Source organism: Piliocolobus tephrosceles, chromosome 1, assembly GCF_002776525.5.
Source record: "Piliocolobus tephrosceles isolate RC106 chromosome 1, ASM277652v3, whole genome shotgun sequence".
In the NCBI taxonomy this organism is placed as follows: Eukaryota; Metazoa; Chordata; class Mammalia; order Primates; family Cercopithecidae; genus Piliocolobus; species Piliocolobus tephrosceles.
In genome coordinates this window covers 136,474,501-136,500,596 of record NC_045434.1, presented here as the reverse complement: position 1 = coordinate 136,500,596, position 26,096 = coordinate 136,474,501, and the positions used below count along the sequence as shown (strand labels likewise).

The following is a 26,096-nucleotide window of genomic DNA, read 5'->3' as shown; positions in this document are numbered from 1 at the left end:
AGAATATTCCTGAAGTTGCTTTAGAGATTATAAATATGTATGTATGTTTCTCAAATTGCAAGGCCTCACTTTCTAAGAACTTTCTATGTATCACATTTCCATTAGTACTTCTATACCAAGGGTCTTTCTGGCATTATTGTTTTTTGATTCTCTTCTCCAATTTCTATCCCAAGTTACACTTGTGTCCCACAAATTTATCTTCTGTTCATCTTCTCATTATCTTTTCATATTTCAAATCTTTTTAAGTCTCCTTAACTAATGTCTCTGGTTTCTTTTTGGTAAAGAACTTATTCCAACTGTAAATTAAAAATGAATTTCATTAATGTCCAATTTTATCATTGCTTTTTAACCATTAAGTACACAACACATACTATGTAGATGTAACAATCTTTTTTACTCTCTTACAGTCATATTGCAGTTTCATAGTGGTATAAACTCCAATAAAATTAAGAATTTTTTTTCAGTATGTGAGATCAAACTGTATACAGAGCTGCCATAACATATAAGTTAAGCCATGTATATACATTAATACATATATACACATTCCAATAACATGTTGAAGATTTCCCAGTTATTTTTTCTTTAAGTTATTGCTAGACATATCAAAACACAGTATAAAACTGGCCATCACAACACCCTTTTGCAGTAAGGATGAGAGTGGACTAGGAATGTGATGAAAGGCACAGAATTCATAAGACTTGAATAAGTAAATCCAAATTTGTTAGCACTAATGGCTCAAACAATGTGGAGCCATTGATTTTCTCAAGTGAATATAAGAAACAGTAGTTAATAGTATTTATCCAGGCTTCTAGTATAAGTCATTGTACTAGGAGTTTCTCAAGTGGAAAAGTTGTCTCATAAGGGTAAGTTACATATAAACTCCAAAGATAAGAAAGGGCAACTGATGGAAGATTAGTTCTCCTGTGGCTAGACAGTGCATGGCACTGCCTTTCTGTTTAGTGAAGTTCTACTAAAGAGAATGCCAACTTTGTGGTTGACACGGGTGATCCTTGGGTTTGTTCATACATCAAATTAACAAATAAAAAAGTTTTCAAGGCCAGATGTGGTGGCTGATGCCTGTAATCCCAATGCTTTGGAGGCTGAGGTGGAAGGATTGCTTGAGGCCAGGAATTTGAGACCAGCCTGGGCAAAAGACCAAAACCCTGTCTCTACCACAAAAAAAAAAAAAAAAAAAATTAGCTGAGTGTGGTGGTATAAGCCTGTTGGGAGGCTGCAGTGGGAGGACCATTTGAGCTCAGGAGTTTGAGGAACCTATGCTCATATCACTTGCACTCCAAGATTCCATCTCAAAAAAAAAATAAAGAAAGAAAAAAGAAAAAAAAAAAAAGGTTTTCAGTTTATGGAATTAAGCATATTAAAAGCCAAGGCCTAATAAGTACTATGCTGATCAAGTGCAAAGGAGAGTTCTTAATACGAATAAAAGGGTCTTACAAATCAATTAATTCAAGAGGCTATAAGATACATTTTTTAAAAGAGTTAAGCTTATTTTTCATATAAAGAAAAAATTCCACCATCACCCATTGACAATACCCCAATCAGCCAACAGTCCATCAATGCAGACTCTGCTGCAGTTGTCTGGAAGTTTTCACATTCTTCTTCCAGAAAAAGTGCTCAATTTTCATTACCAAGGTTCTTGGTAGATTCACTTTTCACTAGAAAAAAATAAGTAAACATACAGTCAAGTGTTTATACTGTTTCTGTTTAGCTTGCTCTGTCCCTCTTCTCTCCCCGCTTCTGATATACAGCAACAGCACTGCTCACACGGACACACAAACCGCATTATGTCTCAGGCAGCTAGGATATACAATTCTGGCCACAATACATAGAGAAATGATGTCTGAAAGTGGCAATTATATTTTGTGAGGTAACATCCTTCCTGACTCTGTGGAAGACTTGGGAATGGTCACTTCACAATGTGGTTATGATCCATATTCATGCCACTGAATAGATCACTATTATCCAGGCCGGCCACTTGTGGTTGGAATAAATTTTTTCCATGATTTTTTTAAAACTCAATTGAGGGTCAGTATATGTTGAGTGAATGTGGAGTGACAGAAGACTAGCTAATCGTCATCTCCTTCCTTTCACAGGAAAGAAGAGTAGAAATGGAGCTCCTCTAATACCCCTGTCTTGCTTAGAGAAAGCAAGACTATGACTCATTCACTAAATTGAGAGTTCCTGGAGGACAGAAACTCGACCTTTCTTTTCTGTATCTATCCTCACAATGTAGAGCATGTTTGCTGAATCAATGTAACTGCAAGTCATTCTGTCTTTTAGTGTTTTTTCCCTAAATTTTCAAAATGGGAACTAGAAGTAAAGTGTTCTATTTCATTGTCTTGTGAAGCTAAAAGGAAATAATAGGTAGTAACTCTTTAAAAATTGTCATGGTAAAATATAGGTTATTTTGAGCTTACAGCTGTTATCTCCACTGAGTAGATACGACAAATAAAGCTCAGAGAGGCAGAGCAAATGCTCAAGGGACCACAGCTTATAAAAGTTGATGCTAGAAGTACACACCTGGAACTTTGTGCATATTCCAACTGACAAGTTCCCTGGGGTTTGCTGTTGTACCTAGATTTCAGATTGTACCAGCAACCACAAGAGTGTTTACTGAGCTCTTTCTATGAGTAAGGAACTGAAATAAGTTCCATCCAGGATATCGTCCCAATCTTTGCGAAATTTTATGAACTTTAGCAGTCCATCCAGTGCCTCCAAGATAGTATAAGATTTTTTCCTCCTCTGGCTGTCTCTGTACTTCGGGCAAACTCTATTATAGCAGCTATTGTATAATAAGTTTTACATGTGTGTTCCAGTGCCTAAAATCCTCCCCTCTCTCCCTGCAAAAGGAAAAGAAAGAAAAGAGAGGTAAGGAAGAATGAGGAAAGGTGAGCAAGGGAGAATGAATGGAAGATTTACTGGCCCAGTAAGAGACTGACACATGAGTAGCTGCTATGCCAGGTATTTTCACTAATTCCAGTAATCAATTTTGGGTTGGATTCCTTCTCTGAAGGCTGAGGCATTTTCTAATCTTGAGTTATACTAGAACATCAAAAAGTTTATTTTGCTGACATTTCTAAATTAATAGAGATTTGTAGCGGTATGGGGACATTTTCCCCTTTCTTTGCCTATTGAAGGTGCCCAGTTTTCTTCTTTGAATAGGGTTCCATTCTTTCTTCCTTAGACTGAAATGCAGCATGCTTTTCTCAATCATCTAAATCTGCTAGTCTAACAACAGTCTGTGAAGCAAGTTACACCATTCTAAGCACTTCGCACTGGATTGATATAAGGTAGGTAATCAGCACTTAGCATCCCCAATCTAGTGGACTATCTTAATAGCTCAATCTTTTCCAGTTAACCTTTTCCATTACTGAAAAGCAACAAACAAACAAAATCTTGGCTACTGCTGATTAATATAGGCAGACTTAAAAAAATTATGGCAATCTACAATCATAACAAATACTAGAACAACCATCAGGTGTGGGAAGTACTGAATCCCAGATCAGAAACACATGTACCCCCAAATTAGGTAAGAGACAACTTGTACTATGAACTCAGGATCAAATTCAACTTTTTTACCTCCAGAAAGGGAAGGAATTTCAAGGCTTTCCAAAGAAAATGCCCTCTTCTTACATAATCCCCTTCCCTCATCAAGGGATCACCCTGCAAAATATCTGATGCTGTGAGAATGTATAAAGAAACAGACACCTTGAAGTACTTACAGAAAGAAATGCATGTACAGGAAGACCTGGGCATTACTTTCAAGGTGTGTGTACTTATGATGTGACAAAACTGGTATGGTTTTAAGTTCTTTGCTAACACAGTTCTAAATAATCCTCTGTACTAAAAGCATGAGTCATCTGTGTTCCTGTAAATAAGTCAAACATCATATACCCACCAGAAAAATAGTAAATTTTACCCAATAAGGCTCCCAGTACGCTAGTAAAGTAGTCTTTTCTTATTGCTTCATTACAGGAAGCCTTACTTGAATGTACATTCCTAAACAAAGTGAAAGGAGAGCTGTGTGTGCTGTTTATTTATACAGATGATGTTTGCCCTAGCCACTAACCTACATTACTAAACAACTTTTCCCAAAACCAACATTTGAGAGGGGACTGTGTGAATTTATTAAGAAAAACCAACAAAATACAAAGCTTAAACAAAGTGAAACTGGTCATTTAAAACTAAAATTCCTAATTTATTTTGAAAAAATAATACAGAATATTCTCAAATTGTGAAAAATATTAATGTCAAGAATAAAAATAAGATTTAGAGGTCCATAATTTATTATAGAAACATCATGTTTGCTAACTAAAATCTGGTTTCAAGTTGTAGCACTGATACAGTTTTGGCCACTTTGAAAAACAATTTTTTTTCCTATTAATTTTGCAAAGAAAAAACACTATGCACAACAGAGAATACCCTATAACATAGGTTACTGCATCTTACAGCCTGTAATGCTGATATAACAATAAGACTTAAACCACCCATTTCAAATACTACTTAAAAAATATTATCAATCCAAGACAAAGATTCTATGCTCCTCTGGAGTTTGTTATAGCAAAATCTGGCCTGTATCTATAATTCTTTTAGTTGAAAATGCTACGAAATAGTTTTGGATTAAGGTAGGTAATCTTCCTCACTTCTTAAAGGTAGTCACTAAATTTTATTCATCCTCTCAAATCTTGCATTCAGAAGCACATTTAGTTTACTTTAATCAGTACTTACAAATGTAGATAAGTCATTTTATGTACTAAACTTTTATGTACATTTTTTCCAGTTCTAGTACTTCCCTATATCACAAAATCAGAGAAAATAAAACCAGTAGGTTTGGAAAAGGAGATAAAGGGTAAAGGTAATGGCATTCGCTTATTCTCAATGCTGCCAAATTTTTAAATATAATGTTCCTTGCAACATTATCTCCTTCTACAAGGTAGGATACCAGGCTTTTTTTTTTTTTTCTTTACCATTCAACATTTTCCTTGTCAACTAAAAATGTTTTGTAATCCCTTATTTTACAAATGTCTAAAGTCTTAACTATGGAGTAAATGTATGTGATCATGGACAGTTACTGAAAGACTATTAGCTTAAAAAAAGACAAAAATACATAGAATCGCATGCTGGAAAAAAGTCATTTTATAGCCATTCAATTTGATTCATTCACTTAAAATTGGTTTTATAAGATTATATACTCTTAAAAACAGAAGAGTAGCAGCATCGCATTTACTTGGTTCTTCACATTAACTGTAGCTATAGAGGAGATCCTGTAAGTGTGTAAATATACTGGGAAAACACATATAAAGAAATAAGGGTGGATATATTTTGCTTTGGTTTCTCTAAAGCTATTCTAAGCATTACAGAAACAAATTTACACTTACCTTGGTGAAGAACTTTCATGTCATTATTGGATCCTTTCAATACCACATGTAATGTTGGATACTCAATGATCACTTTGTTCCTCAAATTGTCTAGAAGACTTTTGTAAGGATCTAGTTCATAATATCTTATTAATAAAAAACAAAAACAAAAAAACAGGAAACACTGTTAATATTCAAAATACTGATAGATAAACATATGAGAGTCCTTTACATTAAAAATTTTTTAAAGGTGATGACAATTCAGTAGTTACTTCCTTATAGTATAAGTTTAATACCTTCTAAGAAGGCAGGTATAAGAGCTATTATTATAGAGGTTCTAAAACTAAATAAAAAAATATCAAATATTCTGACATTAGGAGAGCTCTAGAACAAGTTACCAATTTTCTTTTTCTTTTCTGTTTTTTGATATGGAGTCTCGCTTTGTTGCCCAGGCTGGAGTGCGGTGGCACAATTTTGGCTCACTGCAACCTCCCCCTCCAGGTTCAAGTGAATCTCCTGCTTCAGTCTCCTGAGTAGCTGGGGCTACAGGTGCGTGCCACCACGCCTGGCTAATTTATTTTGTATTTTCAGTAGAGACGGGGTTTCACAGTGTTAGCTAGGATGGTTTCGATCTCCTGACCTCGTAATCTGCCTGCCTCGGCCTCCCAAAGTGCTAGAATTACAGGTGTGAGCCACCGCGCCCAGCCTACAAGTTACCAATTTTCATACCAGTTAAAGACTTTTACATAATATTTATGTTGGCCGGGTGCGGTGGCTCACACCTGTAATCCCAGCACTTTGGAAGGCCAAGATGGGTGGATCACCTGAGGTCGGGAGTTTGAGACCAGCCTGACCAACATAGAGAAACCCCATCTCTACTAAAAATACAAAATTAGCTGGGCGTGGTGGCACATGCCTGTAATCACAGCTACTCGGAGGCTGAGGTAGGAGAATCACTTGAATACGGGAGGCAGAGGTTGCAGTGAGCTGAGATCACACCATTGCACTCCAGCCTGGGCAACAAGAGAGAAACTCTGCCTCAAAAAAATAAAAATAAAAAAAAATAATATTTATGCTGTCATTTTTCTTGAATAAAAGAATGTGCTAACCATTCAAATTCCTCAACTACATTTATTTTGAGCCTTAAAGACAACCAATCACCTTATAATTTCTAGTAACATGGCAATAAAATAACTGGCTATAAAAGTGGCTTTTGTAAAAACTCAATTATTCTAATTTTAACTGGTTTCCAGAAATTTATATTGCCATATAAAATTTAAGAAATACAGAGTTTATCATGACATAGATGCCAAATGTGTCACAGGTAAATAGATGCTAGTGGTCATTAAAGTATGAAATTCTCAAATTATTACTTTAAAAAAATAAGTTTGAGGTGACTGTATATGCACCCCCAGAACATTCATTCTTGCTTGCTTTCTGGGATAGGAGTGAAGGGGTGGAATTCTAGCTAGCTCACTAGCGTGTACATATGAGAATATGCTGGCATGTTAATGTCATTTCATGTCAAAGAAGAAAAAGCTGAGAACATGTCAACCAGTGTAGTGCAGAAGTTCTCCAGCATTTTTATTCATCTCTACCAAAGACAGGTGATAGTCACATGCAAAACACATATCACATGAGATATCCAGCCTAACGGCTGTAACTCCATCCTTTTATCTCCTGCTCAAAAAAGCACACTGGAACACAAGTGATCAAGAGTGAGGATATCATTGGGATACATTTAAATTTGCTGTAATTTTAAGAATAAATCATTCACAAACTTTGGTATTTCCTAATTAGTAAAAAATTATCTGCACCATAATCACAGCTGACTAAGACATGCAGGACACTTATTAAAAAATATGATGTAGTGATTTCTCCATGTTCTGAGTTTGTCTCATGCAATCGTTTTCAAATCAGGAAAAATAAAAGGGCCTAACAAAATGCTGAGCCAAGCTGACTAAAGTTAGAGAACAACTGTAAAACCAAAACTTTACTTATGCTTCCCTGACCACACACCCCAGCGTGGAACTGCAGAATATTCTTTATGTTGAAAAGAAACTTGAAGTGCAAAATACTGTTTTTCTAAACCAGCCACCTTAGTGCCCACAGATCATAGAATTCATACATTCTTTTCCCTGTGTGTAATGTAATACAGATGTGCTTACAATACTTTAAAAGTGTTTCCAGCATTCAAGGATTAAATGCTTCACATCTTTTAAACATTATTTCTCTTTGAATTAAGCAGTGTTTTTTTAAAGTTAGTAGTAATTACATAAAAAAGAAAAATGAGACTGTATCAGATACCTAAGTATAAGATTAACTTACAAAGTAAAATATAAAATGGGGATAACTAAATTTTTCTTGGGAGGAAATAAGACCTGGACTCTCAAACAGGAGCTTTTCAAGTGGCATCCTACAGGCACTTGCAATAACTTATCTTCTGCACATTTTAACTAAATCACAAGGTTTCTAATGAAAGGCATTTTTCAAATAAGGGAATGTTTTTTACTTGTTTCAGTTTTTAGTAAATAATTTTCAGTGCATACTTAATGTTTTAGGTATCTTATTTCTTTTTGTAATATTAAATCTTAATTGGGTTTCTCCAGATTTTCAAAGCTAAAACCAAGAAGCAACAAAAAAAGTTCTTAAAAGGCCACATGGGAATCAGAGCCTAAAATTATTGCTGATATAAAATATGTTCCTAGCAAAGGAATGTTCAGAGGTACATAAAAATTACTACACAACAAGTTAAACATGCTTTGGATCCTAAAACTGTAATGATTATACTTATTTGGATTCTAAAACTGTAATGATTATACTTAAAAAAACTTGGTTCCTGTTTTACATGCTAAGCAGGCACTGTGCAAAGCACTAAGGATGCAAAGATTTAGAAGAGGGTTGTTAACTAATAAATTATTTTAAAAATATTTTATGCAGTGAAAATCTGGTATGTTGTATGGTTTTGATTAGAATCAATGGATTTTATTTAGTGTTTAGCCTAAAATGTTGCAAACTTCTAATCAGCAATATGCTACTGAGTGTCAGTAAGCTTCTGTGCCACAGCTTTCCAGCCTGTTACATGAAGCTTTCAGATTTCACTAAATAATCTTTTAGCTGAAATTCTGAATTTCTTAGATTTTTCTACTACAAGTGGTTACTCTTAACCTACCATTGATATTTACCAGTAATTTAAAAGTAAATTTTGCAAACTGTTCATAAAGAAAGCCTATCAGACACATATGGGGTTAACACTTCATGGACTTGCAGTTTAGTTAAATGAAGTAATAACTTTTATTGGTTGTTTGAGTTTGGAGTTTAACGCTGAGTTAAAGTTCCGGCTCCATCATTCACTGGTCTGTGATCCTGGATAAGTTACTTAAGTTATTTAATCCTCAGTTTCCACACTTGAAAATGGGGATAATGACAGTATCACTTTAGAGAGCTACAGTGAGGGCTAAATGAAAAAACACAGAAACTGCTCACACATTTATTTAAGCCCTAAGCACATGTGTTCTATATTTTTATTTACCAAAAATAACAATACTTTCCTATAGAAACTTCAGTTCAGGACAAAGTCACTCAATTTCATTAGCAGTGAAGATACTGCCTTTATGTGCATTTTGCATTTTAAATGTAGCCTTACAACTTTCAGTACGACCTTCAAATCATTATTTTATTGTCACATTTACTTCCAAGAAGATAAAGGTACTTTGAATGTTTCTGTTTCCATTATCTTGAGGCAAGTTTTAAGAGCCCAGCTTTGCACTGCCTAAAACATTTGGGTTTAGCTCCTTTGCAAGCCATGAAGCTACTGAATCCTAAGGGATAGCTTTACCTTTTTGAAATTTTCACAAACTCTGGTATTTCCATTAGTATAATGTCTCTGCTACCATAAGACAAACTACTTAGGTTTGGAGGAATTAAGATACTAACATCTGTCTTTTCTCTTGCCCTCTGGGACCCTTCTTAGACATTTCCTCTTGTAATTTCACTTGTTCACCCTCACAGGCTCACTGGCTGACACTGCTCTGGGCAGCCTCATGGGGGCATTATGAGGGCAGAATTGGCTCGGTGGGCCAAAGAGGGGTTACAGTGACATTATGTAAATAAAAGTTGTCATGATAATCAAGGGTGTGCTTTTAATCTTGACTCTGTCACTAACTTTCAAAAAAAATGGGCCAAGTTCTTGAACTTCTTTCTCTGTACTTTATTAGCAAATTAGCATGCTTTTTTAAAAAAACTCCTCATAACCCAAAAAGACAAGTTTTTAAAGAAAGGAAGTTACAAACTACTTTATGTCCCATCTGATCACTGACACTCCATGGATCATCGCCCCTTCCACCTCCTAAAAAATACCAAAACTAAGTCTGAATTTCTCCAAATTTAACAATCTAGTAGCAGACCCTAAGCCACAGTATCTTTCCACTAAAATAAGATCACTGAATTAGGTGATCGCCAAGATCCCTTCAGCTCTAAATTTCTACAATTTTGTATATTTATCTGGCAAAGGTAGCACTTAACCTATATTTTTTCATAGTTGTATTTATTTCTCAATCTAGTTTTCTAGATTAAAACAGTTTTAATTATTCTTTTATTTACATTTTAAAAGGTATTATTTAAAATTTCTCCAAATAATACTTCTGTGTAACAATTTTTGCAACTCATAATGTTTAAGTCATATAGAAAAAGATTTTGTCAAAGTTAATCTTTTTCTCACCCAATCTCTCTTAGTTTTCATATTTTAAAAATCACAGTAGTTAAATTAGTGGTTTGCTGCACTTTGTTTCAGGATTTTTATGTACCCACATAAATGAGGACGATACCTGTTTGACATGGAGCATCAATCATGAATTGTGTAGTACAGACATATGCCTTAATTCAGAAAGCTCACCAGTTCAGAACTGCATTTGGTAAATATCCTATTCGAACCATGATATTTAAACTATGGATGTGGTTAAATAAAATGGCCAACTATATATTTTAAAACCTGTTTTAAAGAGGGGCTTACAAGGCTCTGACTTGTTCTAGATATTATTTATTTGAAATGTTTTCTGATTTTTGTTGGTAAATTCAATTACTTTTAAATCCACAAGGCTTGAGTTCCAGTCTTACCACTGGTTCTTATGAGCTATGACTCCAGAAGGAGACTCAGTTTTTCTCATCAATATAATGGTAGGAAAGATAACTACTCATGGGTTAGTTTGTAAGGACTATAATATAACAGGTGAAAATGTTTCCAAAGTGTAACTTGCTAAGCTAGCGTCAGTAATAAGATTTTATACTCCAAAAGTAATTTGGCACTCCTAGCAAGGAAGTGACATACTTACCAGGAATTATATTTACGATTTATGACAGAGACAGAGACTAGTTAGTAGAAAAAGCATGAACTGAACTCTGTTGACAAACAGGTCTGAGTCCAAATCCTAGCCTTACAAACTGTACAAACTTAGTTTCTTTGGGTAAGTCAATTTTTCAGAGCCTGAGATTCCTAATCAGGTAAAGTAGAAAAGACATAGTACATACTTGATTAGAATTAATGCATGTGAAAATGTTATAAGCATTAGCCTGGCATTTATTCCTCAATTGATTCCTCAAATACTTACTTAGTGTCTACTATGCACAGGTAGTCTGCTAGGTAATGGAAGTTCATAGAAATAAACCTTACACTTTATGGGGGGAGGCAGACAAATAAACAACTATTGCATTCATTGGCACAAAGTATCATGATAGAAATGTAAAGTTACACTGGCTAGTAATGGTTTTTCCTTTCTATATTTAGTACTCTTTCCAAGATCTCTTGTAAGGCAGGTATGGTGCTAACAAACTCCCTCAACATTTGCTTATCTGAAAAGAATCTTATTTCTCCTTTGCTTAAAGAAACTTAGTTTAGCTGGAAATGAAATACTTGGTTGAAGATTTTTTTCTTTAACAGTGTTGAATATAGGCCCCCAAACTCTCTGGCTTGTAAAGGGCTTCTGCTGTTAGCCTGATGGAGGTGACCCATCTCTATAGCCACTCTGTAGGTGACCTGCCCCTTCTCTCTAGCTGCTTTTCATTTCATTCTTTCTTTCATTTTGACCTTGGAAAATCTGATGATTATGTGTCTTAGGGATGGTCTTCTTGTGGGGAATATTGCAGGGGGTCTCTGTATTTCCTGAATTTGACTGTTAACCTATCTAGCAAGGATGGGGAAGTTTTCAAGGACGGTATCTTAAAATGTGTTTTCCAAGTTGTTTGCTTTTTCCCTGTCCCTTTCAGGGATGCCAATGATTCGTAGATTTGGCCTCTTTACATAATCCCATATTTCTCAGAGGTTTTGTTCATTCCTTTCATTCATTTTTCTTTATTTTTGTCTGCTTTATTTCAGAGAACCCATCTTCAATTTCTGAGATTCTTTCCTCAGCTTGGTCTATTCTGCTGTTAATACAGTGATTGCACTGTGAAATTCTTGAAGTGTATTTTTCAGCTTCGTCAGATCCATTAGGTTCATTTTTACATTGGCTATTTTGTCTGTCAGCTCCTGTATTGTTTCATTGTCCTGAATCTTGATGCATTATCCTTAGCAAACTAACACAGGACAGAAAACCAAATGCCACAGGTTCTCACTTGTAAGTGGGAGCTAAATGATGAGAACTCATGGACACAAAGAACTAGGAACTAGGTGAAGGTGGAGGGTAGGACGAGGGAAAGGAGCAGAAAGAATAACTACGGGGTACTAGGCTTAGTACCTGGGTGATGAAATAATCTGTACAACAAACTCTTGTGACACGATTTTACCTATATAACAAATCTACACACGTAGCCCTGAACCTAAAAGTTAAAACCAAAAAAAAAAAAAAGTAAAGTTCAGTAGATCCTCAGTAAATATTGTCTCTTGTTCTATTGTTGTTTTGTTTTGAGACAGAGTCTCGCTCTGTCGCCCAGACTGGAGTCCAGTGGCGCGATCTCAACTCACTGCAATCTCCGCCTCCCAGGTTCAAGCGATTCTCCTACCTCAGCCTCTTGAGTAGCTGGGACTACAGGCGTCTGCTGCCACACCCGGCTAATGTTTGTATTTTTAGTAGAGATAGGTTTCACTATGTTGGCCAGGCTGGTCTTGAACTCCTGACCTCAGGTTATCTGCCTGCCCTGGCCTTCCAAACCTCTCTTGTTCAGTACCAACATCCAAATGTTCTTTGTTCTTGCAGGCTGCACAGGGCCTTCACTATCTAGGTACTTCGGCTCCTAACCCTAGCTAACCCCTCTCCTTAATTGGTTTGTATTCTTTTTTTGCCCAATTTTATTGAGGCATAATTGACAAATAGGAATTATATATATTTAAGGTATACAATTTGATTTTTTTTTTTTTTTTTTTTGGTAGAGACAGGGTCTCCCTATGTTGCCCAAGCCGGTCTCAAACTCCTGGGCTCAAATGAGTCTCCTGCCTCAGCCTCCGACAGTGTTGGGATTACAGGTGTGAGCCACTGTGCCGGCCTCAATTTGATATTTTGATGTGTGTGTATGTTGTGAAATGATACCATAATCAAACTAATTAACATATCCATCACCTTACATAGCATTTTAAAATTTTTTCTTGTGATAAGAACACTTAAAATGTACCCTCTTAGCAAATTTCAAGTATACAATACGGTATTGTTAATTATTTGTTTCTTAAAATCCTTTCTCCTCCATGCACTTTTTCCCCCTCTAATTAATGTAGGGATTTTAAATCTTAATCTTTAGTCTTAATCTTGCTAACAAAACATACATTTCCTTTGAAGCTAAAACTGAATGCAAGTATCTCATCAGTACAGGCTCTTACATCTTCAGACTTTATCAGGATGTGTATTACCTTGCAAAATATGATTAGGTTCCTCAGAGAAACTTTTGCTGAGAGGTTCAATAGTCCATGAACTAACTACATTATAGAATGGTATTATTTTAGAGTTGGCAGGAACTTATAACCCAGTCTCTTTCGTCTTCCAGTTAAGTACACTGAAGCCCTGAGAAGTTAAGTATCTTACTCAGGGTCACTCAAGAAAATGCAGAGTTGGGCCTATAAAGCCAATTTTGTGACTTTTTTTCACTCAACTGTATGCTTGTTCATTCATTTCTCACTCAACAAATATTTACTGAGAGCCTACCATGTTCCAGACACTGTTCTTGGCACTGGGAATACAATGGTGTACTACAAGGTATTTACTAGCGGTGAAAGGACAAAGACTTTCTAGGAAGAAGGTATATGTGATACGTGTGAGGTACAGATAGGAAGAGAGAGCTAGGTCTACGAAACTGGGTAGAGAGCGGATATGTTTAAAGTACTGAGCACAGAATGGATATCGGAATGCACATAGAATTCACAGTTTTGGTGCCTAACATTTAAATTGGCCACAAAATATTCTATAACGTAACTAGGATGGGTAAGTTTAGTAGATTAACATTACGTTAAAATATCACTTGTTTTTAGAGAAAACTCATATTTTATATTTCACATAATTCCCTTAACCAAGAATCAAAATAGTATATATTTGAAGTGAGATTATCACTATAGAAATGGTAGGCTTGCAATCTGCTAAGAATTTGACCATCACATCACTTTGGATCACTTTAAATACAGCCTCTCAAACTAACATTCTCAGGTTCAAAGCTACTGAGACCTCAATAGTTGAGTTTATATCTGTCTGGTAAACACTCAGCCAACTGTGCCAACTAGCTGAACTTCAACTTTCTTAAAACGAAGTTAACAATTCTTATCATAAAACTGCTTTAACAAGAATACTACATATAAAGTCCATTTCATCACTGGAAGAGTATCATCTTTGAGATGATAAAAAAAGTTTAGCAAACCACTCTACATATTCCCTTTCTCTGTGTGGACATTCTTCAGATTAACTCTAACAATTTCTAATCCTTAAATGATGCTTCCTTTGTTCTGTAATAGAATATAGAATTGTTATAATCCTTAAATGATGCTTCCTTTGTTGTTTGTTTTATTTTCACTTTCTTTTAGAATCTATATCCAAAATGTGGTCAAAGGTTAATGCCATTCTGAACACATACTCATCTTGACCATGATTACTTTGAAAAATAAACAACAATCCCAAAAAGGTATAACAAAGAACTGTGGTTGGGTTTCACATAATCTGAGAACATGCATTATGATTATTTATGGTACTTACAGGTATGTACCATATTGCAAAGAACATACTAAGGCTTTGAGTGCAGGCAGACCTAGGTTTGAATCTAGGTTCCACCACTTAGTACTTACACAGCCACAGACGGACTATCCATTTAATTATAATATACTTATAACGTATAATATAATTACAATATGTATAAAGTGGGTATCAGAGTACCTAAACAGTAGTAAGGCACTCAATAAAAGTTTGTCATCCATACTTACTATATTCCATACAGATACCTATTAGCCCCCAGATTTAACCTTGATTTTAAATCACTCTTGCAGGAAACAATTTTTGTGTGTGTTTGGGAAAACTTATTCAGGGTCTTCACATTGTTTTGCTTAAACATAACCTAAAATAATTGTGAAAAACAATGATACTTTTGTATATCCTTATATTGACATCCTACAAGTAGATGCAAAGAACATAATTTATGGTGTACTGTGAATATTGATGATTTAAAGTGAAATATATCACCCTTAAGTAAATTCACTAGACTCTAAATATCATGGTAATTTAACAGCAATATCATCCATTAAAAAAAATAAATAAATAATGGCCATGTGTGGTGGCTCACACCTGTAATCCCAGCACTTTGGGAGGCCAAGGTGGGCAGATCACTTGAGGCCAGGAGTTCGAGACCAGCCTAGCCAATATGGCAAAACCCTGTCTCTCTACTAAAAATACAAAAATTAGCCAGGTGTGGTAGTGAGCGCCTGTGATCCCAGCTACTTGGGAGGCTGAGGCACAAGAATCGCTTGAACACGAAATCCGGAGGTTGCAATGGGCCAAGATTGCGTCACTGCACTCTAGCCTGGGCAACAGAGTGAGACTCACTCACTCTCTCTCTCAAAAAAAAAAAAAAAAAAAAAAATTATATATATATGCGTAAGCGCTGCTTTCTAAGTTAGAAATCTTGCTTGTTCTCAGAACCTTGTTTTTCCATTCAGATTCTCTTGCAGAATTTTATACCAAGTAATATGTTTACACTTGACCTTCTCTGTAACAAAAATGTAATGAAAAGTAAAATTTAATTTTATTACTTATGACCTTTATGTTTTAAATAATAAAATTTATTCTGAACTGAATAATTTTAACTATTATTAAATCAAATCGATCAAAACAACACAAATATATTACAAACAAATTAAGTTTTTTTTTGAAAAATATCTCTTAACATGACGGGTGAGCACTGATGAGGGCATCTTCTATTAAAGGCATCGTTGTTCACTATTGATTCTTAGATTAAATGATTTCCCCCCATTTATCAACTTGGTATCCATTAACAGAATCAAATTTCAAAAGGAAAACAAGAGGAAGTTTACGTAATCCTATGTAGAGAACAAGCTCTTATTCTTCACTAATTCTTCATCATAGTTATTTTCAGGGGATCTTAGGCAGAAATGTCTTGGGCTGTTTACATAAGAAAAGACATCTGAAAATAGTTAACACTGTTCTTAGAAATTCTGGAATTCCTTCAGTGTTCTCCAGTATATACTTAATTCTGCACTATTCTCAAAATAATTTTTAAGTTCTAACTTTTAACACACATCTTATAAATTTCCTAGAGTACCTTCAAAGCATATTTTTCAATTATGCACCATAAGTCTGAAACAGTCATCTAATTTTCCATTTCTAGTTCAATTAGGGAAAGAGTACAGACCAATATCTTTAAGGAGGTAAAATGTGATTTAAAAAAAAATCCATTCTAATATCAATTGCCGTGTTTCTTTATACAACGTCAACAACTCAATTGAATATATCTACCAAAAACTCACTATATCAAACATGTTAGACATTGTGTGGGAAACAAAAATGTCCTCAAGGAGTTTACCAACCTGGCCAGTGTTTCCCAAAGTGTGGTCCCAGGAAAAACTTATATCAGGGTCACCCTTGGGAGGCAGAGATTGTAAAAAAAAAAAAAAAAATGTAGGTTTCTGGGTCCTATGTAAGATTTACTAAACCAGAACCCTAAGAGAGTGGTTTGGAAATCAACATTTTCAACAACTGCCCTAGATGATTATGATGGATACTGAAATCTGAGAAGCATTGTTCTGAAAAGAAATACAGGCTACATGTGCCACTGGGGAGAGGTTTACAGGAAGGAAAAATAACTGGCCAGTAGTGAAAGGGGGTCTTTGCTTGCTAGTGAGTGGGTGCAAGCCAAAAGAGGTCAGGTGGGCCTCACCTGAGGCCTTTACATAGGTAAAATCAATTTCTCAAAAAGGAGATAGGAAAAAGCATTTTACCTCTTCACTTCACTGAAAATGATTTTAAAATATTTTAGATTAAAGATCCATAAAGTTCCAATGAAGGTAAAATAGCCTTAGTGTTCAAAATTTAAAAACATCCTCTCAGCATGGAAATAAAATCATCCAAGAGAAATAGCTCATACTTTTGCTGGTTGCTTTTCAAACAAAAAGCATTCCAAAATTACTAACTAAAACCAGCACAGGAGGAAACGACTAATAGGCTATGTGCAAGTACAACAGGATAATATGCTCATGAACAGTAAAAATTTTTGTGATATCCATGAAATCAAAGCTTAGGTAATACTTTAACCTAGGCTTAGGTTTAAATCTAAATTCTTGGCTTTATATGAAAAATTCTGGAAGCAAACTGAAGACAAAGGTTTGTCTTTACATCAAGAAATGATTAAGTCTGGAGTGTCCATGCAAAGATGCCCTTGCCCTCCACTGGGCACTTTTTATGCCTTGTATTTTAAGTATCTATCTTTTGCGGTATTTACCACATATCAGTCTTCCCACCTAGACTATGAGCTCTTTGAGGGCTAGTCTTTTAGATGTCTATATATCCCTAGGGATTAGCGCTGGGCTGGCACATGGAAGGGGCTCAATGAAAATTAACTGAATAAATGAAAAATACAGACCTGATCAATCTTAACTGATACTTTAGGTCAGGTTCATGTATCAAAAAGCCTGACCTCTGAGCAGGTACTACACTTTCTGAAGTAACTTTTAAATTATACTGGGCCCCTGTTACAATCTTCTCTCTCTCTCTCATTTCACATGTTGAGAATTGAAGCCCCCAACTGTTTACATGATATACAGATACCACGTAAACCAATAAAAAACCCTTTAGAGCAGGGATCAGCAAACTATAGCCTGGAGGCCAAATCCAGCCCACTATCTGTTTTCGTAAATAAAGTTTTACTGGACCATATTCTAGTCATGTCCATTCATTTAAGTGGTCTATAGTTGCTTATGTGTTACAATGGCAGAATTGACTAATTATGGCTAAATGGCCCACAAAGCTGGAAAATATTCACTATCTGGCCATTTATAGGAAAAGTTGCCCAAGCCCTGCTTAAGGGTATTAACGTGGCATCAATACCTAGCATACATCAGGCATATATATACATATATATATGAATTAGCACACTTATTAAAAAATTAAGACTGAACACTTGCTGTGGAAAAGTCACTAACACAACTCTGCAGGAAATATAAAGATGAAGATGCCTATGGCAACCACTGTCTTCAAAAGGCAGTTAATCATCATATGGTTTAAGTTCTATTGGGATAAAATAAGTCAAATTTATAGGAACCTATGAGAAATGCAAAACACTTTTAAGGTTCTAAAGATATGGAAATTATATCCAGTTTGGGGGAAGGAAATGAACTCTACCGTAGACACTGGTAAATAATAGTCTACCTAAAAGGAATGGAGAAGAAAGGACAAATGGAAGACGCGTTGTGGATGTCAATTATGCAAGGTAAGGTGGCAAGGCGGAAGTCAAGAAGTAGTCGAAGATGCTGGGCTACAAGGTCTTATGCCTGGCTTACTAGAACAAAAGAGCCAGTAATAGAAAGTGAGTACCAACATTTGTTGACTGCTTACTCGATGCCAGAACACTCAGTCCATTAAATTAGAAACACACACATCAGGAAGAAATAGATGCAGTGTAATGAAATCTAGACATGTTGAGCTTAAGATTTAATGAGATGTGTAAATGAAGATAGCTGGAAACCAAGATTTGGAGTTTGGGAGAAAAGTTAAAACTGTATCTAGATTTGGGAGTAATTTCCACAGAAATAAGCTGACAATATCTTAAGTTCCTGAAATCTCATATTCTTGCAATATCCAATTATGTCAAAAGAAATATTAACAAACATGACTGGTTATCTGCTCCCTTGTGTTTAGTGGTGAGTGATCTGTTGGGAATGTATGGCTAATATTACATTTGAAGTATATCCCAGAAGTATAAGAAATTATATGGCTGATGCATGCCTGGAGCCTCAGCTATGCAGGAGGCTGAAGCAGGAAGATTTCTTGAGCTCAGGAGTTCAAGGCTGCAGTGAGGCTATGCTTGTGCATTCCAGCCTGGGCAACAGAGTAAGACCCTGTCTCTCAAAACAAAATTTTGAAAATGAATTTGGTTAAAAGAAGCTGTTAAACAAATAAAGTAATACATGATATAGTTAACTACTACCGAATGTGGAACTTAAACACCTCTTTAGCTTCATTGAATCATTTCAGCATGATATTCTAGTTGAAACTCAAAATACTTGAATACACAGGAGTGATTTTCTAGGTGCCAGGCACTGTATTAAGCAGCTGACAAGTATTAACTCAAATTAACCTTTACAACAATGCAGTATCATTTCTGTTCTGATTCCCACATTTAGGTGGGAAAATAGGCTTACCAACTTTCCAAGGTCTGTATCAAATTAAAAACACAATTTTGACTTTATAGCAAATCTCTGATGTACATTTTTGCATAAGAGCAAAAAGGTTATTCTGGAAGTTCTCATAATTTGGGTTAGGTTTAAGGAGCAGTGACAACAAACTTTTATTTATTATAATAAATGTACTATTTGTAATGGTGAAACTTTTGGTCTAAAAAGTCTAGTCTAGAACCTCATAAAGTAAAGTAAGGTCTACTCCACATATTAAGTATTCTGGAAGGATAATATCACTATTCTTTTACTAGCATACAATTTCACTCTGAAGATATCCTAATAATTAGTAGAGTAAGGTCATTCTCTTTGAAAGTAGTGTTCGGAAAATGATGTGACTTCTACACGAAACTCAACATGCTCTTAGCCTCTCCAGACCTTACCTTCATCTCTCTGTAAACAGCAATCATGCCAGAAACCGTAGTCACCTTTGATTCCTATTTATTGCTCCCTATAGCCAACTTGATCACCAAGTCTTACAGGTTTTTTTTTTTCTAGATTTTTACAGTTTTCTATGCCAATGAGACAAGATTCAAACAGCGTTAGTATTGGGTCTTGAACTAACTCTTCAACCTTATCTTTTTAAAAAAAGTTTTAAAAATACTTCTCTGCATGCATCTATATACTCCACTTACTTGCCTTGTTTACGACATACCACACCCTTGTACTTCTTAAGGGCCTCTGTACCCTCCCCTAGTCATAGGCCATTCACCTTTAATAAAAGTCAAACGTGACTTCCACAACAAAGCCTTCTGATGACATAAGGATACCTGCTACCTTCCACATCGCTTTTAAGATGTAGACACAGATTTCTTATGATATATACAGTGTGTCTGTTTTCCCTACTACAATAGAACTGTATTTTATTCATTCTTGTATAAACCCCAATTTTTATTTATATGCCTAGAAGATTAAATGTACTTAATGGTTTTTTTTGAATAAATTTGGAAAGAATCATCCTATAACTGCTTAAATCACAAAAAAAAAAAAAAAAAAAAAAAAAACCACGAAGATTTACAAGTGTCAAAGTAGCAAAGTAAATATAAAAAACAAAAATGTATCTAAATTTCTTTCTGGTAAATAATTCCATAAAATAAAAGTAAAATCTAGGCTTAAAATTTAATATATTTGGAAAACTGTACTTGAATAGACAAAGTTGGCTGTTTTATAAATTATTTAGTCAGTGGTAACTTAAGTGGGCAATAATACAACAGCTGCCCTCTGATAGTGCCTGACATTTAGCAACGCAGGCTTTTCTAGTCCAAAACCACTCATTTACTTTCTAAGAATAAAAAGTTGGTAAGAAATAATGCAGCAAAGAGCAAGAATGGCACTACTAACATAAGCATCTTACATGAATGATCTTCTTCACAGGGGCAGGAACACTTTTCTTTACTGCCATAGCCTCAATGTTTAGAACAGTACCTGGACTTTGGCATACTCACTATTTGCTGAATGAATAAATGAATTTATTTAAAAAGCTAAAATAGCTTTTCTAAGAGATAAATTCAGACCCTACGTATTCTGGAAAGAAAACTCCCAAACAGATCAGTAGTGAATTCCTTAGATTAGACACAAATTCTATAATCACAATTTAAAAAATAAGCCATGTATGGCAAAGCTAAAACCTGGAAAAAATGTAAGCATGCTCTAGCTGACCAGGTATATCTATATCATGAGACAATTGCTATATACCTTCCAAGAATGGAAAATAAAACCAATGGAAACTAGTAACATCAAGTATTTGGTAAAAAGACTTTACTCTGAAGTTACTGTAATGCTGTAAACATAAAATCAAACAGCCATAAAGAAACTACATGTTCTTGATTTCTAAGCACTTTTCAGGAAATAATAAAATGGTTCTATTTAGAATGCTTATCTTAAATTAGAGCTTCGCATTTATAACCTCTAATAATTTTCCTTAGATGTTCTCTGAATGTACTTTCCTTTAAGGATGTAACTGTAATTATGTATACAATCAAATGTAAATGCTCACCTTAGTCCATTTATCAGTATGTTATACAGAGAACATTGTTTTAAAAATCTGACAAAAAATAAAAATCTATGCCTACATATATCTCTATACTATCTAACTTCATTACTTATGACTACAAAATACTTTAATAAAATTGAGGTTCTTTAGAAATTAGCGTAACTATGCTTTGAGGCTGACCTAATAATCAGAAATATAAAGATATCCTATGCCAATTTAGGTCCACCTTCAAGATGAAAGCTACCTCAACAGGAATTTCTGATATTATTATTGCTGTCAAATGATGCCATCACTACTCAAGGCTAAAAGAATGCCAATTTTTAAACTGGACCTGGGATATAACCTTTTCCCCCTTTCTTTGCTTTGGTAATATTTTCATACATCACTTAGTTCAAGTCAACAGCAAAAACAGGGGAATCTGGAAGATGAGCTTTCTCCACAGATAAGGTAGAGTGAAAGTACTTTCATGTTCCTCAGACTGGCTCAGGTTTATCATTTTTTTTTTTTTTTGGAGACGAGGTCCTGCTATGTTGCTCAGGCTTGTCTCAAACTCCGGAGCTCAAGCAATCTGCCTGCCTCAGCCTCCTGAAGTGCTGGGATTACAGGCATGAGCCACAGGCACCCAGCTAGGCTCAGGTTTAGTATCAAATTAGTCTATTCTAGGTATTCCTTATAGTCAACACCACTAACTTTTCACTTTATTAATCTACTATTCCCTTCACTTTGGGGATTAAAAAATTAAGTTTTGTTTAGTAAACTCTTAAAGTCAACTCCACATAATTCATGTTTAAACAAAATAATTTACATTGTTTCCTTGGAATTTACCTCTAGTCAATCATTACATAATTCTTATATTATCTGTTTCATCTTCTAAATTCAGTTCCTTTCTTGCCATGTGCCATATTTTATCTAATTAGTTCATCTAAATGTTACTCATGTTTTAAGCCATGAGACCATGGTTTTAGTCTCACAAGCCTACTAAGAGAATACCTCTGAGGGCCAATGTGTCCACTCATCTAAGCCAGTCACACTTGACTGACAGAATATCCTCTTCTTCCAAAATTCAAGGAAATCAGAATTCTTGGTAATAAAAGACAAACAGGGGATAGTGAGTATTTTAAAGTTTATAGTATAGGATACATTGCTTGGGCCCAGAGAGCAGTTATTTTTTAACTTGGAAATGTGTACTGTAAGTCCACGAAGAGCCAAAGTGGATGGAAATCTCAGCTTGTCCTAGCATACTAGGGTTTTTGAGAAGAGCATCAGAAATGCCCATAGGATGTAATGTCCCAAAACGGAGCAGTTAAGGAAACTGCTCTCATGCCATTGCATAGAAAGGAATCAGGATACCTAGAGACCACAACTCAGAAAGCTACAAGTCAAAACGTTAAGACTTATTTTAACAAAGAGCCAAATGGGATAAATCTAAACAAAAAATACATCAAAGAAGTACGCTTAAATGAAACTCACACGACCTAGCTCTAGGCATTCAACTCCTCTGCGCTTCATTTTCCTTTAACATCCTCACACTAATGTTATAACTTTCCTTCTTTAGACTCCCAAAGAGGATCGAAGTTGTCAATAAGCAGTAATATTTTGAAAACAAATTTTTTTTCTGAGCAGTAGACTTAAAATATTCAGTAAACCATGCCATAAACAGATGTGCTGTCATCCAGGCTTTGTTGTTCCATTTACAGAGCACAGCTAGAATAGATTTAGCATAATTCTTAAGGGCCCTAGGATCTCTGGAATGGTGAATGATCACTGGCTTCAACTTTAAATCCCCAGCTGCATTAGCCCCTAACAAGAGGGTCAGTCCATCCCTTGAAGCTTTTATGGCAGGCATTTACTTCTCCTCTCTAGCTGAGTCCTACATGTCATCTTCTTTCAATATAAAGCTATTTTGTCTACATTGAAAATCTATTGTTTAGTGTAGCCACCTTCATCAGTTATCTTAGCTACATCTTCTGGAAAACATGCTTTGGCTTCTACATCACCATTTGCTGCTTCACCCCACACTTTTAGGTTATGGAGAAGGCTTCTTTCCTTAAACCCCATGAACCAACCTCTGCTAGCTTCAAACTTTTCTTCTGCAGCTCCCTCACCTCTCTCAGCCTTCATAGAGTTGAGAGTTAGGACCTAGCTCTGGATTGGGCTTTGGATTAAGGGAATGTTTGGGCTGGTTTGATCTTCTGTCCAGACCACTAAAACTTTCTCCCTATCAGCAATAAGACTGTTTTACTTTTTTATCATGCTTATGTTCACTGGAGTAGCATTTTTAATCTCCCTCAAGAATTTTTCCTTTGCAATCATGACTTGACTAACTAGCAGGAGAGGCCTAGCTTTCAGCCTATCTCGGCTTTCAATATGCCTTCCTCACTAAGCCTAATCATTCCGCTTTTGATTTAAAGTGAGAGATATGACTCTTCCTTTCACTTGAACACTCACAGGCCGTTGTGTGGTTATTAACTGGCCTAACTTCAATATTACTGGGTCTCAAGGAAGAGGAGGCCTGAGGAGAGTGAGAGAGATGGGTGAATGAGTGGTTGGTGGAACAGTCAGAACACACACATTTAAGGCTGCCATCTTATATGGGCACAGTTCATGGTGCACCCAAAGCAATTACAGTAGTAACATTAAAGTGTTACTCCTGTATCACAGGTCACCATAACAGATATAATGCTAATGAAAAAGTTTGAAATATTTCTAGAATTACCAAACTGTGACACATAGACTCGAACTGAACATGTGCTGTTGGAAAAATGGTGCAGATAGACTTGCTCGAAGCAGAGATGCCACAAACCTTCAATTTGTAAAGAATGCAGTATCTGTAAAGCTCAGTGAAGTAAAACACAATAGAACAAATAAAAGAATGCTTGTATTTTAAAATATTCTACTTCCCCTACCTCAGTTGACAGAAAATAAAATAAAATATTTTAACCTGGATGATTTTTCAACCCAATTTGTCCTATAAGTGTGATTATTTTGAATTCTGACTTGAAAGTTGAAAAGTAAAAGTCATGTTCATAGCTAGATAATTAGTTTAATAACTTGAGCTAATCAAGCTACTTAATTATGTCACAGAACTAAAAAATATTTAAAGAAATGGGAGGAGAGCAATTTTACCTTACTAAATTTTGCTGCATATATTCAATCTTCATTAAAATCTGAACCCCAGTCTGAGAGTGAAGGTAGGCTTTCAACCTGAAATAAAAAACATCACATTGAAGGAAAAGTTGATTTTTAATATATTTCCACATAGTCTTATGGAGACTAAGCATTTGTACCTAATAATACTTAAAAGTTCCTCTATTTAAGCATAGAAAAGGAGATAAAGATGTTTTCTAACCAGAAATCTGAAAAGAATATAACTTTTTTCCTCTGTTCATCTTAAATTTTAAAATATCTGTTTCAATAAATTAATCTGGCTATATAATTTTACAAAAATGTATCCTATTCAGTGACATTTTGTCTTACTGGCAAATATGTGACTAATGATAACAACTAGGTTACCATTTATAAGGAAAGAAACTCAACTATCATAGCTATTTTAAAGACTGCTTGATATGTGACATGGGTCAGGTTCAGTCTGGGCATGACCTTTTATCAAAAGCAAAAGAAAGAGATTCAACTAGAACTGGATTAGACATTTTAGAATCCACCCAGTCTAAATTTTAAATACCAGGTTATTCTGGAACCAAACCAAGCATTCGTTCATATCCCAAGCAAGTACCATCTGGTGAAAATAAAGTCAACTGGGTTTCTGCCCAGAAGCACTAATAACTCACACTCTAATAACAATCTCCTTTTTTGAGCAGTGCCTAGTATATGCTAGGTCCCGTACTAGGAATTTTATACATGCTATTTCTTTTAAGCCTTGTAACAATTCTATCTAGGAAGTGTTATCATTCTTATTTCACTGATGAGAAAAAAATAAGGCCTGAAAATTAAGTAACTTGCTCTTAATCACACAGCTAATAAGGGACAGAAACAGCTATTTTAACCCAGATATCCATGACTGAATCTTTCCACTATGTTATGTTAACCACTTTTGTCCATGCTGTATTTCTGGACAGGAGGCGATTGTACTTTACTTAGTTCTCTGAAGACTTGGCTGAAACAGGATTTCCTGTCTTTAAAAGTTACTTGGAAACTTTTAATTTTCAGAGTCTTTCATTCAACGTCAAAGGTAGTTTAGTTTAAGGGTTAAGAGTAAAGACTTTGACTCCAGACTGCCTGGGTGTGAATCCTAGCTCCCTTGTTTACTAGCTATAGGATATTACTTAACCACTTTAAGGCTCAGTTGCCCCATTTATAGAATGGGTATAATAATAATCTACTTTTCAGAGTTATTGTGAGGATTAAATGAATTAACATACTTATTATTGTCTGCTTTGAAGAGTGTGTGGAACATAGGAAACAATGAATGTCAGCTACTGTTGTTATTTCTACTGACAGACCTTCAGTAAACACCAAGAAAATATGATAGAAAGTAAATTGATATTGGGAGCAAGATGGCCGAATAGGAACAGCTCCAGTCTCCATCTCCCAGCGCAAGCGACACAGAAGACCGGTGATTTCTGCATTTTCAACTGAGGTACTGGGGTCATCTCACTCGGGAGTGCCAGACAATCCGTGCGGGTCAGCTACTGCAGCCTGACCAGCGAGAGCTGAAGCAGGGCGAGGCATCGCCTCACCTGGGAAGCGCGAGGGGGAAGGGAGTCCCTTTTCCTAGCCAGGGGAACTGAGACACACAACACCTGGAAAATCGGGTAACTCCCACCCCAATACTGCGCTATAACACCGGCACACCGGAGAATATATCCCACACCTGGCCGGGAGGGTCCCACGCCCACGGAGCCTC

General features: G+C 35.6%; 1 protein-coding gene across 1 annotated transcript in view; it reads right to left on the bottom strand.

Moving 5' to 3' along the window:
- Positions 1-375: 375 nt before the first annotated feature.
- The window catches only part of ZNHIT6 (zinc finger HIT-type containing 6), a 59,850-nt gene continuing 34,129 nt past the window's right edge, over positions 376-26,096 (bottom strand). Inside the window, exons 8-10 of the mRNA XM_023208381.2 lie at positions 24,359-24,436; positions 5,397-5,521; positions 376-1,673 (exon numbers count right to left, since the gene is read on the bottom strand). Of these exons, the coding sequence (XP_023064149.2) occupies positions 1,633-1,673; positions 5,397-5,521; positions 24,359-24,436 (244 nt within the window). The 3' untranslated portion in view covers positions 376-1,632. The remainder of the gene's footprint in view (positions 1,674-5,396; positions 5,522-24,358; positions 24,437-26,096) is intronic.